The sequence below is a fragment of the Falco naumanni genome, chromosome 1 (assembly GCF_017639655.2).
Source record: "Falco naumanni isolate bFalNau1 chromosome 1, bFalNau1.pat, whole genome shotgun sequence".
Taxonomy (NCBI): domain Eukaryota; kingdom Metazoa; phylum Chordata; class Aves; order Falconiformes; family Falconidae; genus Falco; species Falco naumanni.
Genome location: NC_054054.1, coordinates 17949791 through 17968328, shown reverse-complemented (window position 1 = coordinate 17968328; position 18538 = coordinate 17949791). Strand labels below are relative to the sequence as shown.

The 18538-nt window shown below is 39.2% G+C and overlaps 1 protein-coding gene across 9 annotated transcripts in view; it reads left to right on the top strand.

Annotated features, from left to right (window-relative positions):
- The window catches only part of MAPK10 (mitogen-activated protein kinase 10), a 175547-nt gene extending 159519 nt beyond the window's left edge, over positions 1 to 16028 (top strand). For 8 of the 9 annotated variants that reach the window (XM_040583226.1, XM_040583285.1, XM_040583244.1 and 5 more), the window contains one exon: positions 3177 to 16028. In XM_040583226.1, coding sequence (XP_040439160.1) covers positions 3177 to 3319 — 143 coding nt within the window. In that variant the 3' untranslated portion in view covers positions 3320 to 16028. Of the gene's footprint in view, positions 1 to 3171 lie in introns of all 9 variants that reach the window. The other variant, XM_040583292.1, reaches the window with a different exon arrangement.
- Positions 16029 to 18538: the final 2510 nt, after the last annotated feature.

The following is an 18538-nucleotide window of genomic DNA, read 5'->3' as shown; positions in this document are numbered from 1 at the left end:
AGTGCTTCCTCTTGTTCAGTGAACAATTAGTTAATACAACATAAAAGCTTGAAATGTGGGGCTTGAGGGGAACCTCCAGTGCCCCTTGTGTTGATGTCCAATGAACAAAATCAACTGCATCTAAAGCTGTCCCTAGCAGATACTTGTGCTGTTTCAAAAAACTTCTGTAGGCTACTTTGTCTATTTTCAGAAAGCTTTTTGTATTTTGTCTTGCCTAATCTTTTTTTGCTGCAGTTTAACTCTGTTATTTCTTGTCCTGTCTCCAGAGAACATGGAGAACGGTTTCCTACATCTTTCTTTCTGGCAGCTTTTAGCTCGTGTAAATCCCATTATCACATTCCTAATCAGTCTTCCTTTGAACTTCACTACTTGCCTCTTTGAGTTTTTCAAACTTAATGCTTTTCTCTGCACTTTATCTAGTTGACTTCTCTCTTTCATAGGTCACAGCATCCAAACCTGTCTGCTTAAGGCACTAGTCGTGCTGAGTTGAGTGGAAGGATTTGCATGTAGCTGTGTATATAAGCAGCACATGCAAATAACATACGTGTGTTCACATGTACACATAAACATTGAATTTAATCTTAGGTGGTAGGTTTTGCTTTTTTATTCTTTTGATGTCACAAAAGTGCTGAATGGTTCTGTTTTATTTATAAATTCAGATGCTGTACCCCTTACTGACATGTTCACTGTTCAAAGGGCCTATGCCAGATCATTACTCAGCTGGGAGAATAAAAGTGATTAGAAAAAAATCTTTTCTCAGTGGAACTCAGTCACAACAATACATGTAAGAAATAGCCACTAAATTTAATCAGCCTTCAGGACTGTTGACTAATTCACACCCTTGTAACAATGAAGATATATAACCTTTTATACACCCATATCCTCTCCAAAACACACATATTCATATATATATATATGTGGCTATCACACATGCAAATGAGTTCCATAGAAGATGTATTATTTATTTTAAATTACTCACTTTACCAAGAAGTGCAGCGGAACCTTTCATTAGCAGTTTCAGGACTCTTCTGCCCTGTCATTTCTGAAGCAGAGAAGCAAAGGATATAAATTGTTTTATGCAAAGATATGGGAGGAATTTACCAATACTGTGTTCTGATTGGTTCATACATTAAAAAAGTGTTTCTGACAGGTATTGTCAAATAGTAGGTATTTCCATTAAATAAAAATATAATACAAGGCTGTAAATTATTTAGAATTAAATTTGTTCTGTCCAAAGTAAATAACCTTGCTGTTATCTGCAGATTTCCTCTGCTCTGACACTGCATACTCTCTAACCTCCTCTCACACTCTCCCCTAGTCTTGACGACCCAGCTATAGTTTCATACCTAGTATTTGCAACTGTCTTCTCATTTCTGGATACCGAATATAGTGAATAGCGCTGATCTTAGTGCGGCTTATTCTTAGCAGTTCCCTTTCTTGATGAAAATTGCTCTTTTATTACTCCTGCCTCTTAGTTGCTACCTGTTCAGTTTTGTTGCTGTCACCCAGGAACTACTGGGTATAGCCCTCTTCTATGTGTGCAGAGCCAAAAATAAGCAGCTGATGGACTTGCCAAGCGTTATGACGTTGGATATCAAGAGTTACTAATTGGACTATTTCTAAGAACCTGAGCAAATCCCCAAGACAGACACAAGGCTTTTTTGGGGAACAGCAAAAACTCCAGTTGTCCTTTCAGTTCCCCCGCTTCTGTACCACTTCACAGCTGAAGTCTTAAAGGCACTTCCATAGGTGCTAATTAAACAGGGCTTCACAGGAGCGCTCTGAGGAAGGAGCCCCTGCTTGATAGCATGGAAGCTGATGTGTGGCTTTTAAAAGTATCTGTCAAGTCAATGGTAGAGCCAGGAACAGATCCCAGGAGCTGTTTCTCACCTGCTCTAATCTTTTGCTCTTTTCCTTGACCCTGCAGCCAGTGAGAAGCTTTCTAACAAAGAGTAAATTCATAAATGGGGCTTGTTTTCTCTTTTGAATGCACCCCTCTCATTTTTGCACTGGTTTACCTGACAAGCATCCCTTCAGGAACAAGCTGTTGTAGCACCAGAGAGGTGCTGAGCATAGCAAATGAAGCATTGCTTATAGACAAGGACAGCTTTTGGTTGGGTTTCTGAGTGTTGCAGCATAAGTGCTGCTTTGTGCTGGTGAATTCTTTAGTTCTGTCATTTAGGTTTGGTGTGCTTTCACTGGGGTTTGTGCGTATTTTATGAGTCTGGGTGCTTTGGAACTGCAACAGTAACTATCAGGTCAGTGTGTTGTGTCACGTGGAATTGTGCTGAAAGTTAGGAATAACCATTAAAATGTACTTTCCAGAAACTTACGGGCTGAGTTGATACTTGCTGAAATTAACTTAGCAGGGTTTATTGAATTCAGTAGTGCTGAATAAGACAGAGTGCAACAAAATCTTCACCTATACAATTTCTGCAGCTATTTCTTCAGTTATTTTGCGTAGCTAAGTTGATCACACATTCATCAAAGAAAGCTGCACAGCAACAGTTTGATCAAAAGTTGATTTAACCTACTGGAATTCTTTCCATTTGATTCCTGGGACAGTATCCATGACTTAAAGGCAGGCTTCTGTCCAGCATTGTAAAAATTTAGAAAGGTAATATATTGTTTAGCCATTAATATCATTAAATTCAGTCATATTTTGACTAAAGGCATTTGTCTTGACTGGTTTGTATTTTCATAAAAGTGTCACATGGTTTAATAACAGGTAAACATGAAGTAACAGTATTGTACTGGATGATTACTGATCAATATGAATGAGGTATGTGTAAATAACTCTTAGAAATAACAAATCTTGTCAGAAAAGATGGGTGATTGCTGTCTGCAGTCACCAATGAGATGTCATCGAGATTGCTCTGTCTTTTTGCAGCATTTACAAAATTAATTATTTTATTTTCCAAATGTATCAGGAGAGTAAACAAGCTATACCTCTTCAAAACAGACTGTTGAGGGAGGGAATTCCTGGTAAAATATTCAATATTTTATGCCTAAAATTTGCATGGCCCATTTTCTGCTGCTACTGTTTGCCACTGTTTAAAATGGTCTGTGTACTTACCATGACTGTTGCCACAGGGTGAGTATCCTTTGCTTTTTAAACTCTGAGAAGTTTTGGGGTTTCAGGTTTAATCACGTTGGTGTTCGTTTTCGTAGCACAGGTGCAGCAGTGAACAGCAGTGAAAGCCTCCCTCCATCCTCATCTGTCAATGACATCTCATCCATGTCCACGGATCAAACACTGGCGTCTGACACGGACAGCAGCCTGGAAGCTTCTGCAGGACCCCTCGGTTGTTGCAGGTGACTAGCCGCCTGCCTGCGAAACCCAGCGTTCTTCAGAGGATGATGTAATTTAGGAGGAAAAATTAACAGGAGTTAAGAGATGAAAAGGAAGAGAAATAAATATAAAGGCTTAAACAAAGCAAACAAAAAAATCTTTTCAGCCTGCTTCTCCTACAGAATTATGTAATGCAGCTAAGCTCAAGTGTATATTCAACTTATAGTTGCTCTGCTTTGGTCTTCTTCCAATGATGCTTACTGGGGGGGAAAAAAAGGAACTGAAAAATCCTTTTTTTTAACCCCCTCCCCATAAGATGTAAAATTAATGGCTGCAAAACCAGCAACCTGCAACTGTCCTTTTCAGACTGGCATGACAAGGTGTGCAGTAGCCACTTTCAAACATATGAGTGTGTATCAGCCTTCACTCTCTGTTCTGTTGTCTGCTGCCCAGTGAGGCACATAGGGGTATACACGATTTTTTCTCCATATATGAATAGCACATACACACAGGTGCCAAGAGAATTCTGGCAGTGTATGCAGCTGTGTGCCTACAGGAACACGCACATCTGCATACATACTTAGTGTACAATCCACAAATATAAATGGCCCATTTCAGGTGAACTGCATAATTACATACATGATATTCCCAGTATATATTATATTTATTTGTTCATTGATGAGGTTGCATATCTTGTATGAGGATTTGTGGAAGTGTAAATAACCACACTGAACTGTGGCTCCCTCAGACACTTGAAGATGTAGCACTAAAATTTCTGCTGAGAGTTGTATATATATTTTGAAATAATAACCAGTTTGTATTGAAAGAAAAAGCCACAGAACTTCACAGAAAAATGTTTGTTTGTGAATGTTAAGACTTGTTGTTCTGATTTTTAGAGCAGATACACCAAGATAAGACCAGGTTAGAAGGAAGCGCATGTACTTTTGCAAGCTACAGGGAACAAGAACGAAGGTTTTTTATGCATGTGTAGCCAAGAAAGATTTCTCTCAGTAAGCAGCTTTTCCTGCAAATGTTAAGTGAGTTATCATCTTAGTTCATAGATAGGCTTGCTGTTATGAATTACATGTATGCTTGTTTGTTAGGGGGTATGGCAGGGTGGGAGAACAGTTCAGATTATTATCAAAAGGACATGCAATAACTTTTTTAATTTACATCTAGATCTTTACTAGGTTAAATAAAGTAAGGATATCTGTGGCCCACTCCCTTTCAGTGTGCGTTTGTGGCTTAGAGGTTATTTTCCCTTCAAATCATTCCTTTGCAGGGATCTCGGCTACTAAGAGACCAGGCGTTCTCTAGGTGCTTTTGGCTGTCCATTTGCTTGCAACAAATCATCTGACTCCCCAGGAAGTTTTATCAGCTGTGTTACATGGAAAAGAACCACAGAGTGCATGGGTCTAGTATTCCTATATTCTAAGTAACAGCAGAGGATATCAATCGGCTAGTGTGCTGGGCTGAAAGAGTCGCCATCAGGGCTCTCGGAGGCAGTTTTGATGAGTTCCGAAGAACCCAACAGTGACTGAATATCAAATTGATTTTACCAGGTAATAACACATAGGATTCCCAGTGGTAACAGCAAGTGTTTTTTTACCAGAGAATGGCAAAACTCCACACAGAATTTCAGAACAACTGAATGTTTTTTCCAGCCAAGACAGCAAATTAGCATTTTCCACTTCAAGGTCACAGTTACCAAAGTTGGAAATTAAATACTGGGTCATGTCTCCTCTTACCAAAGTGTGCCATGTTAACTGAAATGAGCTAAATCATACTGTAATGCTTTTCCAGATGTCAGAAACTGCTTAGGCTATATTACTGGGTATTTAAAATTCACTAATTCTTAGTATTCAAAATTGTACCAAAATAGGACTGTTGTATTAGGTGGCTTACAAACCTGCCATTCTGTGGTAAGAAAAAAAAAATTAGTATCAAGTCAGATTTTCTTTAAAGGGAAGAAAGCAACGAAAAAACTCTCCAGGGTGGGGAGGAGGGAAGATAAAAATTAAGTGGATATAAAGTAACTTCAGGTTGGTAGATCTGAGCTGTCTCAAAATTGCTATAGGATTTTTTTTCCCCTGGATATATTTTTGGTAGATTTGTATGGAATTTTTTTTGAGAATGAAATTAGGTAAAAAATACTCTAAAAACTCAGAGCAGTAATTGTAAAAGCAATAATTTACTACTGCTAAACATATTTAGCAATATTCTTTCTTAAGCCATGAAACATAAAGTCATGGTTGAGTGATGTAATTCTCACTTTAAAGCCAATGATCATAAAAGTATTGAAAGGTAAATGGCAGCGCTCTGTAGGTACAAAGGCAATAACACCAAGGGTGACTTCTTAGCAATAATGAAATGTATCACCTCCAGATTTAATTCACCATAGATATATATTAATAATATTCAGGTAACTAGTATCTGCTTTACATTCCTTAGTGTGCACCATTTGGGTGTGTTATTTAAACAAAACCAATAAAAGTGTCTCAGAGAGGCAAAGGTCTAGGTAAGAGAAACAGCAAAAATACCACAAATGTATAATGTAGAAACTTGGAATAATCACCATTCATTTACAGTGATATTGCAGAGATGTGGCATAGGCAATAGCAGAGAAGCCACTTACAGTAGATGGATGCTTACAACTCTCCCATGTTTCATCTATTGAAGCCAAAACCCATGATCTTAGCCCCATGGTAGAATTCAGTCTTGTTTTAATTGCAGGTGCTGGGTGGAGAACTAGTCACCATAGATGTCCTAGTGATCGGCGCTAAATGAACCCACGTCATATCAGACATACAGCTTTATTCCCAGAGGCCCTGATTCTGCTAAGCACTGGTGCTTGTACAAACATTTAATGGAGAATATAGGGATGCATACATAATTTTAACTAGCATGTGCTTCTTGTCCTTTGCTCAGCAGTGATTGACATTGGCATGTGCTTAAGTGCCTTGCTGAAATGGGGCCTAAAAGAATCACTGCATCTCTTTTTGTCCTCAAATTAGTTTGTCTCCTTTATGAGAAGCTCTGTCTGGGGGAGGAGACTTGGGGCTGTCCACATTGGACACTACAAAAAAGCCATCAATGAAGAAAAGCAATAGTTCTTTACAATTCTGGTCCTTGTATGTCCAAACTGAAGTAGCAACCATCAAACAGGAATAGTATCCTTTGTCTTGCTTTGTGTCAGGAAGTTGGTGCTGTCAGCTGATACCTTACAAGAATGCATGTACTCTTGAATAAAAGATTGCAGTGATGATGTTCTGTAACTGTCTTACGGTAAACAAAATTTTTCTTTCGGATTCTAGAAGTCTTAGATACCCTTCAAGTCTGTTCCCCTTTATTCCAATATTTTCTTCAGCTTGATAATGACAGATGCTTTTCTTATTTTTCTTGCCAGTGATCTTCTAAATCTACCTCTGTTTAAAGTGTTCCTGAATAGTACTTGAGGAACAATTTTCACCTCATTCTCTGAGCTTGGCAGTTATAAGCGTAATTGCCACTGCCGCAGAGATGTAGGCAATCAGGAAGCCAGAGATCTATGACAGATGTTCCAAGGTATTTAGGCACTGAAGGGGCAATCAGAGAGCCTGTGCCAGAAGTGGCATATCTTCCATCAGTGTGAATGGCAGCTGGACACCTTGGTATTTTTGAAAATATGCCTAAGAGCCTACTGGTATCTTAAGTGCCTGAATACTCAAAGCAATTCTGTCCCAGGTGGCTTGCTTAAGTCATGCAGATCGCCGTCAGCAGGGTGAGGGAAATGGCAGAAACATCTTAACTATCAGTGGCTGCTCAGAGCACTAGCTGCAAAAAAAGTAGCATTGAAAAGGTAGAGGAAAGTTGCTGCAAAAAGTTCCTGCTTTATTTCCAGATGGAGTACTTTTGGATAATATGAGAAACTAAAACAAGGGGGGGGAAGTCAATTGCTCTTAAAAAGACCCTCCATTTTCCTTCTCACTCATCAGTTTAAATGAGGATAAGGTATTGATTTACTTCAAGGTGATGCAAGGTTATGCATGTTTTCCATCCAAAATTTTCTGTAATTTTTGAAATCTTCAGGTACTAACTTGATAGATGGAATAGTACCTTCTGAGTTCTGACTATATTCAACTAAAATGTAATAGATCTTTAGAAAGTTCAGATCTTTGGGTTGGTCACACACTGATTTATGCAAATGGAATTGTGGTTGATAATCCTCTATACTATCTAGAGTTCCATGGCACAGATAGATTCAGGAATCTTAGCAAGCTTGCTTTATATAAAGCAGAGCTTAAATCAGAGTACAAGTGTGGTAACATGTCAAAAACAAACAAACGAACAAAAAGCTATAGAAAGCCTGATTAGCTACTTCCCTAATGCACTGACAGTTTTCCTGTGGAAATAACTGGTTCCTGCACCGTATTGGGCTCCAGAGATTACACGAGACAGACGATAATGTCACTGTATCACTCTTCTAAACTTATAATCAAGAATAGATTCATATATATGGTTTTATCTCCATATATATTGCTTTACCTTCAAGCTTTGGGCTAACAATACTGAAGAAATTAGACTTGTTGCAGTACCTTTAGGAATTTTTCCAAAGTAGTGCTATTTAACTGGTTTGGATTGTATTCTAATTGTCAGTAAGCACCAGTGACTTCTTTTCCACCAACATATTTTCTCATGAAAAATATGCTGATAGTCAATTTTAAAACTGCCTGAGAGAGTCAGTTTCAGCAAATCCCCTGAATTTTTCATTAAAGGAAAAAAAAAAGAAAAAAAAAGAAAAATGTGTTTGAGTATCCTGAAATCATTGTAAAATGTAATTGGAATATTTTAATTCAAAATATCTTGTAATAGTCAATGTTAGCTTACTTATACTACGAATTTTGCAGTATTCCGAAGGGTCAAAGCTTATTTTAGTTTCAGATCTATCTTTCTTCATGCTTATTGAGACTTTAGAATTTTGTGTGACTTCAAACACGCAAAACCAAGCAAACAAACAAAAAAGGCATTTTGCAACAAACTCTGTGTGCTTCCAGGGAGAGCAGAATGAAAGAAAACCTGCAGGGAAGAATTAGACTTTTAATAGTCTGGCAAAGAAGTCTGAGTTAGTGGTTCATGAAGTTTAAGCTTTTTCTTTGCTTCCGTATGTGTGTGTAGGAAAGAGAGTGAGTGCATATGGATGTGATTTTTAGAACCTGTGTTCTGTTCATATTTGATCCAAGTTCTCAGTGTGGATAAAGAGCATAATTGTAATGTAATCACACATCTTCAAGAATCTGATGGATGTGCTTATTTGAACTTCCACCACTTTACAAAGGACCCAGTTAACTAACTGCAAGCTCAAGGTGATCTTTTTCACACACACACACACAGACACACACAGACACACACACACAAAAAGAAAATCATTGTGCAGTGGGTTTGAATATTCCACAAATATGTAATGTCTTAATTAGTAAGATGCTAGGGGGAGGCAGGGGGATGATGAATGTGTCATCTTCACCCATGAGCTGCAAAACAGACCTGTCCAGTGGAATTTAGTGGAATCTGCATAGAATATTAGGAACTTGCCAGTGTGGCCTGGGTTTTTTTAATATTTTTTTTTTAAATTAACTATTGATTGCAAGAGGTGAACTCTTTAACTTAATTTCTGTTCACACTCATTGACGCATGGCAAGTTTGGGTTTTGAAGAGGGTTTGATTTGACAAAAGAATGTTGAAAAACTTCGACTGAGGCTAATTGTGCCTTTTTACCTGAAAGCGAAAAGCTGAAAAGCACATATTTAAGGAAGACACAGTCAATTTGGGAAATAAATGTATTTCTACCGTACTTATCATTTCAGACAGGTAAACCTGTCTCTTCTGCTAATTTTCACTGAACAGGGCCATTCTCATCTTCTGGAAAGCAAGGTATTTATAATGTAAATAGTTGTATTGATTATTTTTTTTTCTTTCCTCTGTAACTAATATGTAATAATCCAACACGCTATTTCTGTTAAATCTTTTACAATAAGGCCACTGTATGCCTAAATACGGTAGACCTCTGGCCTTTTCCTAACTCAGTCACATGCTGAAAAGGAGGGTGCCGGAGGTTTCAATGTACATATAGAATCATGTATATTTAGTAAATTGAGTAAGTGGGACTTATGGCCAGTATACATTAAGCCACAACAGTGACAAAGCTCCAGATCTTAACTAGCAAAAACAACTGTTCACCTTGCCATGTCCATCCTGTAATAAGATCTGAATTGCACCTGCCTGTAGTTCTGCATGATCAGACTTCGAATTATAACTAACAAGATCTGTAATGTATCAGTGTTGATAAACGTAGATGTAAAAAAAAAAAAAAAAGAAAAAAAAAGAAAAAGAAAAAAAAAGAAAAAACTTGACCAACAAAAGAAGATCAACAACAGCAACAGTTCAGTATCAAGACTGGAAGATGAGACATGTCCGATTTTGTTGCACAGTTATAGCTGAAAAGAACAACCAGTGTCAGTCAGCATACATGGACTGCAGTAGTGACATTTGTTAAGGAACCAACTTTATTTCCATATTGTTCTGTTCTTTCCCTGTTTTCCTTTGACCGTCTGTTGTTCCCTGTGTGTAGTACAGGGGAGAACAGAGCCTCAGTCATCAGTGTTTTATGGGTCAATGTTGCATCAATGATTTCTGATTTCTGTTCGTTTAGCAATTACTGAACTAAGATGGGAATCTCATGTTCTCCCATGTGTCGAAACAAATCCTGTCAGAGCTTCCTCCTGAGGATACTCTTCTCACTGCTGTCCTGACTCCTGTCGGCTGAATGACTTTGCAGCATTCCCTGCAAACAGCACAGTGCAGCAAACCATATTGATTGAGGGCTTCATTACATGTGTGTTGTGCATCTGTACTTCGACAGGGACTCAAAGTCATGCAGGGACAGGACTCAACTGAAATATGGTATGTACTCTATGCATGACGCCTATATTACACCTTTATGACCTTATAGTGGAAAAACTGCTGGTCTTTACAGATGTGGATTTGGACCATCTTTTTTGGGGAGGAAAGTCGTAGTGAACCTCAGTCCTTATCCCACAGACCACTCGCTCCTAGCCAGAGCAGCTAAGTGGACGTTAAAGTGGTACGAGGGCCTTCTGGGGGGCTGTGCACAGGGGTGAATTTCATGCTGTTTGAATGTGATCTTGCCAAAAAGCCTGTATGTCTAGCAGGGGAGACTGTGACTGTTCTATAAGGAGTGTTTGTGTTGTTTACTTTAAAACAAGCTTTGCTAATTAAAATAGTGTATTCCGGAGTCCTATTTGAATGGCATGAAGGGTATCAATGAAGAAGATACAAAATATGCTTGCACAGCTTTCCTGGCTGCTTGTTTCTTTTCCTTCAGCCCTCGCTGGGGGACACAGATAAAGCTGTAAACGTGTGGAAGTTGCCAGGATTACAAAATCCAGTTAGTGCTCCTTCTGAAGTGCTTCGTAGGCTTAATCCTGTATACCACCTTTCATTTAAGAAGCATATACAGCACTACAGGAACATAAAGGGATTTTAATGTATATGAGACTCAGACTTTTTGTCTTTAAGTAGTTAAGAGTTTATTCCTCTGGTTGAATGCCTAAAAATACTGGGGGAAAAAAGACCATGTGACTGGACAGAATGAAGAAAAACTGCCAAGTAAAAACTAGTTCCTCTCCCATCTTCCCTCATTAAAACAATGTAAAACAAAATCAAACCAACAACAACAAAACAAAAACACCATACCAACTGCAGTTACTATTTGGGGACTGATTTTTCTCTAAAGTTGAACACACTTAACTCCAAGTGGAAAAAAGAACAAAAAGGAAAAAGGTGCTGCCTTTTGGAAAACATTGCTGTTTTTCTCAATTCTTGCACAAGCTGTGTGTGCCCATTCTATTTCCAAGCAAGTCAAACCATAATACACAAAAGACATGTTTCTGTTTGGATTTACCACGTGCAGAGGTGAAAAGAAAAATCTCAAACAGCCTTCTGTCAAAACAATTTGAAGGAGGAGAGCTATAGAAAAGAATGAATTAAAGCACTTTGTAAGCACTGTAAAAAAATAATTTTTTTTACATAATTTACAATATTTACATAAAATAAAAAAATACACTTGCTGGTACTTAAATGCTATTTCAAACATACTGTGTAAGGCTGGTACTCTTGCTCTGACTTGCTGAAACAGGGCAGTTTTCAAGGTCTGTTCTCGCAGCTTGTATGTGCAAAGATTGGCTGAGCTACAACATATGACACAAACCACTGATCTGCAGCGGCTAGGGAATTTTGGGTTTGTGTTTCTTAGTGCAAAATAGGAAGGAAAGGGACCAGCTTATTTTTTTTTACTGGGTACCTATGGAAACAATTTGAAGACTTGTCTTTTTTTGAGAGGTTTGGCCTTCTCAGCAGTCAGAATTTTTATGACCATATTTCAGTGATTTACACATCATTGAATCCAGATCTGAAGCTGTAACTGTGATTTAGCTTCAAATAACCCAGAGTCCTAAATTCCAGAAAATCTGCTGTATTTGAACAGGATGGGTCTATTTCCTACAATGCCTCTTGGTATTCAATGGAAGTACCTTTTGTAGCAAGAGACTAGCCCTGGAATTTTTCTTTGGTCAGCTCTCGTGATGGCCTAAACATCTTTTGTTTGGTAAGGGGGAGTGAGTGTTGCACGCTGATGAGCTGTAGCAAATCAATAGAACCGTCTGTGTTGAAGCAGAGTTGAAGGAAGGACATCAGAGCACCTCTGCAAAACTGCCCCTCGCTCTCTGCTTGAGGCAAACAACTGGGATGAAGGTCAGTGAACAACCTTTGTGCTCAAACTGATGAACATTCACTATGGTGTTGTCAGGCCCACTTAAACGCACCAAGACCAGTTCACAGTCCCCTTCCAGTGTCTGCGGTGGTTGTGATCTGCGCTTGGGAATCACTTTCCAGTTTGAGGGCAGAGTTGAAGTTCGGGTTCTCCCGTAGAGCTCTCTGCTGGAGGCTGTTCCGTTTGGGCTCTTTGTGTGTGTGTGTGCTGACGCTCAGAAAGCAACAATCCTGTAGGCTCCACTCAATGCCCTGTGGCCAGGATTCTCTTCAAGTACATACAGATAAAGACCGAGATTGTTTTGCTTTTCAACATGCTCTCCCCAAATCCTCTGTTAATGGTATAGCTTGGTGCCTGAATTGCAAATCTGCTGTGCCTCCAAGTAAGCATGATTATCGGTATAGTGTAAGGAGCCAGGGAGGATGTTTAGCTAGTTAAATGAATACTTATTTCCTAATGTATTTGTCTTATTTTGAAATTGACTGCTGGGAAGGAAAGTGTTGTTTGTCTCCTGATGTTTCCTCATGATGTTTTGCCCACATTCCAGGAGCATTTATACACAGAATAGTAATTAGGGTGCTGGAGAAAATAGCTCTCTTTCTGAATATGTCTAATAAATAGATAGACTGGGGCTTTTGTTAAGTAAGTCCCATTACAGGCAGCGGCTGTCTGTTGCTGTCTGGAAGATTTTAGCCTGTCTTGCATCATAAGCCTGGAACTAACAATGGGAGCATTTAATGTTTCTCTAGGCTAAATCTGAAATGTGTGAAATTATTCCTACCTCTGCTTCACATCTAACAGTGGAGAACAAGGGCAATTATCTTTGATCTGTACAAACTCCTGAGGCAGAAATGACAAAGAAGTAGCCACTGCAACAAAACAGTCCTTCCATTTTCCAGAACAATTAATGGTTTAATGTGTGGGTGAGGTAAAAAGTTGTACAATGACCTCTTCCTGCTGTTAACCCTAGCTAGGTAAAGACGTGTCTGGTGGTACATGATTAAGCTGTGTTAGCGATTAAGAAATTGATGGCACATACTATGAAAATGTCTTTAAGTCTTGGTTTGTCATCAACAAATGTTCAGAAGGATTACCTCTGGAATTTTTTTGTCTTGGAAGATATGTTTATGCTTTGCTGGATTTGTCCTCAGCATTCTCTAGAAGACATTCCTGCTCCTGGCCTTTTCAGTTCAGCTGCGTCACCTCAGAAGGGAAAGGATATGTTTTGAGTGTTCTCATCAGAATGCTAAATAATGTTCACTTTTTTATTTTCTTCCTTTTTGCATGAATAATTACCCTAAGTACCCTAATAGCAAAAGTAAAAACAGTCCTGGAGTATGTCGCCACAGGGTGCTGTTAAATGCGTCCACCTCGCACCTGTTTTCCACAGAGCAGTCTGCCTTTCAGGGGAAGATTTGTGGACGTAGGTATTCGGTGGGGAATGGAGACTTTTTTTAACATCAGCCTGAATCCAGAATTAACAGGGCCTGAACACAGGTAAATTCAGAGTATGCGTAAAAGCTCTCTTCGGTAAAATTGGAAGTACTCTGGGGCCCAGCACATAACTGAGTGGACTGAAGGATGAAGCTCTGGTTTTAAAATCAATGAACATTATGAGAAATAGTCCAGGAATCAAAATTAATGTCTTAATACCACTGAATTTCAGAATTCCAAGCAGCCAAAACACTGTCCAAATTATCTTCAAAAGCCCAATGCTATGTAATGGATCAGAATGCATAGCTGTGCTCTCAGAGAAGGAGTACTCCAAGATTTTTAGTGCATGTCTTTCTGAAATGTCAGTTAGTTGAAGGGTTATTATGATTGTCTGCATAAAGAAAAACAGTAATTTTTGTCAGTGTGCAGACCTCTCATCTTTTTTTTTCAGCAGAGACGAGAAAAGTAATATCTCCTTGAACAACACTGCAAGACAGTACTATGCTGCTGACCACAGACGGGTGGTTAGTGGGAGAATGCTGGCCAAGTTTCAGCACAGTTGTACTCATCAGTTTTAGCTTTCTGACTCCGTTTTGTCACAAGCACAAGACAGGGTTAGTGGACACTGCAATGAAATTGCAGCATGTACTGCTAAAATAATTTATTTGCCAACAGTGTTGTGCGATTTCTGAAATATACAGTGGAAATTTTAATTTCCCTTTTTGGCTATAATTACTAGCATGAGCAAATTGATAGGATAACCAAGTTGTCGGTTGGTTTTAGCATGGGGTTTTTAAACAGAGTTTTTAGTGCAGAGACAAAGGTAAACACTCATATGTACTGCAAAAAATCACTACATTGTTATGTAACACGAATCCAGAGGGACCATGATTCGACATCAAATTTGCACTGTGTTGCAACCAGTCCACAGGACCATCCAGTAACCAGGGAGGAAAAAAAAATAATTTAGGAATCAGAGTGTGCAGTGCAAAGAGTTCTTTTAAAGCTGATGGAGGAAGGCGACCATGGTTATTCCGGCTTCTGCTCTGTGTTAGATCCGAGTCCTTATCACACAGCTCCCTTCAGCAAGGAAGACGCGCGATACAGGTGAAGAGTGCCACCTAACGGCAAAAATGTGCTGAAGGCTCCAGCAAGAGCAAAACTCGGCGAACCCCTCCGCCTGTAAATCATCTACCTGTTGCATTTCTTCTCCATCAAGACTGACCCTGGACAGTTCATCGTGTACTTGATGGTCTGGAGAGTTTCTTGGACAAAGAATAATTCTACATTTTCAGTAAGTTTTCATTAATTTTCTTCGTTTTCTGATAAATTTTGTGTATGAATGTGCGTAAATCACTCCCTGTAGCAGGGGAAGACAAGAAAGATGGTCAAATGAGCAGAATTGAGGGATAGATGATGGTCGTGCTAAACTGATTGGGGCTGTGGGTAGATTTGGCCACCATCGATCTCTTAAAAGCTATTTGGAGTCCTGGAAATAAAAGGCCACAAAGAATTTAGGCATTTACCTTCAGCAAATTTTCAACTGGTTTGTGTTCAACTTGAAATCACATAGTGAAAACTTCTTCCAACAGAGCAACAAAAATATGTCCAAATAGACATGCTACGTAAGCAGATTTCTCTTCCCTTTAGATAGCTCAGCCATCAGACAGCAGTACAATTGGACACCAGTACCATGCTGGAAAATTGCTTTGTGTTAAGTTCTTTTCTCTGCAAACTTCTGCCCTAGTTTTTTTCTTTTTTTATTATTTTTATGCCCCCTTTAACAGAAAGGCATTCTCTGAACTAAACCTTCTTTCAGTTTCTGATAATATTAAAAACAAGATGGAGCTTTCTGCCATACCACAGTACTTTTTGGAATCTGTGTGGAGTTTTTTTCTGGTTAAATTACTGTGCTAAATCTAGTTAAACTATATTTAACACAAAGCAATTCCCAAGCAGAAAGATGTTGCTAATCTCTTGGGTTTTGTTCTGTGAGGACTCTGATGGACTCTGTCCTCATGGTATATGGGCTCTCTCCAGCCATTCCACCTATTCTTACTGAGGTAGTACGGATTAAAAAAAGAAATGTATGTAGTGAAACTGGAGAAGAATTAATTACGCATCTGTAAGGGTAACAGTTCCCTAAGAAAAAGATTGCTGTGGTATCTGAATCTGTCACTGACCCTGTTTCCTGTGCTTCTTTCTTTGGAGACAGACAAGTCTTATGCCCAGCGTGGTGTGTAATGTTGTAACATCTGCCATGTTACCCAGGAACAATCACGGAATCATCGAATAGTTTGGGTTGGAAGTGACCTTTAAAGGTCATCTAGTCCAATCCCCCTGCAATGAGATGGGGACATCTTCAACTACATTAGGTTGCTCCAACCTTGTTCAACCTGACCTTCAATGTTTCCAGGGATGGGGCATCTGCCACCTCCCTGGGTAACCTGTTACAGTGTTTCACCACCTTTGTTGTAAGAAATTTCTTCCTTATATATAGCCTGAATCTGAATCTACCCTCTTTTAGTTTAAAACTATATCCCTTGTCCCATTGCTACAGGCCCTGCTAAAGAGTTTGTCCCCACTTTCTTCTAAGCCCCCTTTAATTATTGAAAGGCCACAATATGGTCTCCCCGGAGCCTTCTCTTCTCCAGGCTGAACAACCCCAACTCTCTCAACCTTTCCTTATAGGAGAGGTGCTCCATCCCTCTGCTCATTTTTGTGGCCCTCTGCTGGACCTGTTCCAACAGGTCCACATCTTTCCTGTGCTGAGGATTTGGGAGGTGGATGCAGTATTCCAAGTGGGGTCTCACCAGTACCACCAAAATATGGAGAGATCAACCTTGCTGTACTATTAATTAGTCCTTATCTCTTTAGCAACTTCTTTAGCAGTGGAAACAGTCAGGAGTGGCACACTGACACTGAAAGAAACCACACATGACTACATGAGCAATACTGCTTTATGCTTTCCTAAATACTTTCCTTTAGATCTATAAACTGAACCTGATGCTCCCACACAGAGCAAACACTGTAATGTTTTAGAAAACATTCATCTTGCCAAGCAATACAGTTTGTATCTCCTGTTTTTAAGCTCTAGTGCATTTATTTATTAGGGGCTACGCCATCAGGTCAGGAAATGAGCTCTCTTAAAGATAACAGCATTCGGTAATTGTCACCTCTCTCATTTTACTATGTCAGAGAAGTTGCTTGAAATTATGATTACATCCAAATTCCTGCTGCATTGCCTGTAAGAAGTGTATTACAAGTAAAGAAAAAAATGTTACTGCATCAACACTGCAATCTTGCTCCTCTAGCTGTGAGGAGCTAATAACTTTGCACCTCATAGTGAAGTGCATGCCGAGAGAATTAATATTTTCATTGATTTGATGGTGTAGGTGATGTACAGTTAATATGCAGGGAACAGCTACAAAATGTAGTAAGTGCACACAAGCACTTTTTTTTTTTCTTCGTGGAGAAGAAGTCAGAGCAATAACAACATAGCAACTAACTGAAAAACTGCAACTAATTCACCAAGCTAAATGGAAAATATTTCCTTACCAAATTTGTTGTAAAACAGAATCAAGTAAGGCCTATCTCGGTCAATGAGTTTCTATCAGGTGGTGCTTCAAGTTTCAATTATTTACTATCTGTGCTATGTATGTGTAAATCATATCACAATGCTTAATATGTTCAAAGGCTAGTTAGGAAAGTAAATGATATTGTACATAGGAAGCATTTGATTCAAATTAGCGTGGTATTTGGGGGAAATATCCCTGGAAAAATTCTGGCACAACAGCTTTCTTTTTTTTTTTGTTACAACATAATGCTGAAATATGGCCATAGACTTGCCCCAAGGTCACTACAGTGCAGAGGGTGTTTTACGTTCTCTTCCTTTCATTCTTTTAACTATTAAGGAGTACAGTTGTCTCAGTAATAGTAACAAACTAATCTACTGTAGTGGCTTTTTTTGCAATTACTTAAGTCTTTATGTGAGAATGCAGGCTGGTTTTAGGAGGTTTTATGTTGAAAGAAATAAAGCAGGTTGTTAAGAATGTGGAACAATCGTTCCAGCCAAGCTGTGTGAATAACCAACACTAATGACCCAATACACTACTGGACTGCTGAGCAGCTGGTTGAAACAGCTCTGACACTATAAGCAATTCAGTTGTTGATGCTGTATTCAGTGTTTTGAACCGATGAATGAATGCCTTACGCCCATGCCAGCTACAGTCATCCTTCTTTTAGGAAATACCAAATTTAATGGGCACAATACAACAAAGTAATACCTGCTAATTGGAAACAGTGTCTCTGTAAGCAGACAGTTGTAAATAATACCAAATCTGAACTCCACCTTCAGCGCAGGTCAGAAGTCGGTTCAATACCACATGTGCTGCTGGAGTGCCAGGCTTTTGTAACCCTGTATAAGATTACTGCTGAAATACCCACACACATGCATGCATGCCCATCAGGGTAGGGAATAATGGAGAGCTGGGGATGGTCAGCACATTGTCTCACCGTGTGAATACAGTCTGGTTTTGCACTGCAGAGCAGCAGCAGCAGACTCCCCAACATTCCTCTTCATGCCAGGAGGACCTCCCCATTTCTGCAGTGTTCTGAAAGCAATTGCTGGTTTAGGCGTTGTGGCCTTTGATGTCAAATAATTGGACTAGTAGGCTTTGCTTCAGTTGGTGCATGATGGTTTCCGTGAGCTTCAATAATGCGAAATGGAATGTTTATTGTCACACAGGCTAAGAGCTCGTATTTGGTTTGCCCGTGGGAGGCCTCTTCTAACTCACATGGCTCTGACCTACCGATTCAGAGAGTTTAAAACTTAAAAGACTACAGCAGGCAGCTCCTAAGGCTGGAAAAGAAAATTACTGTTATTCAGCTGAACAGGACTTAAAACAGCCATTAAAAGAACTAATGTGATCAGTGATAAAAGTGTGGGTGGCATACTTTTATCCTTTCAAGTACACTTTAAAGTTTAA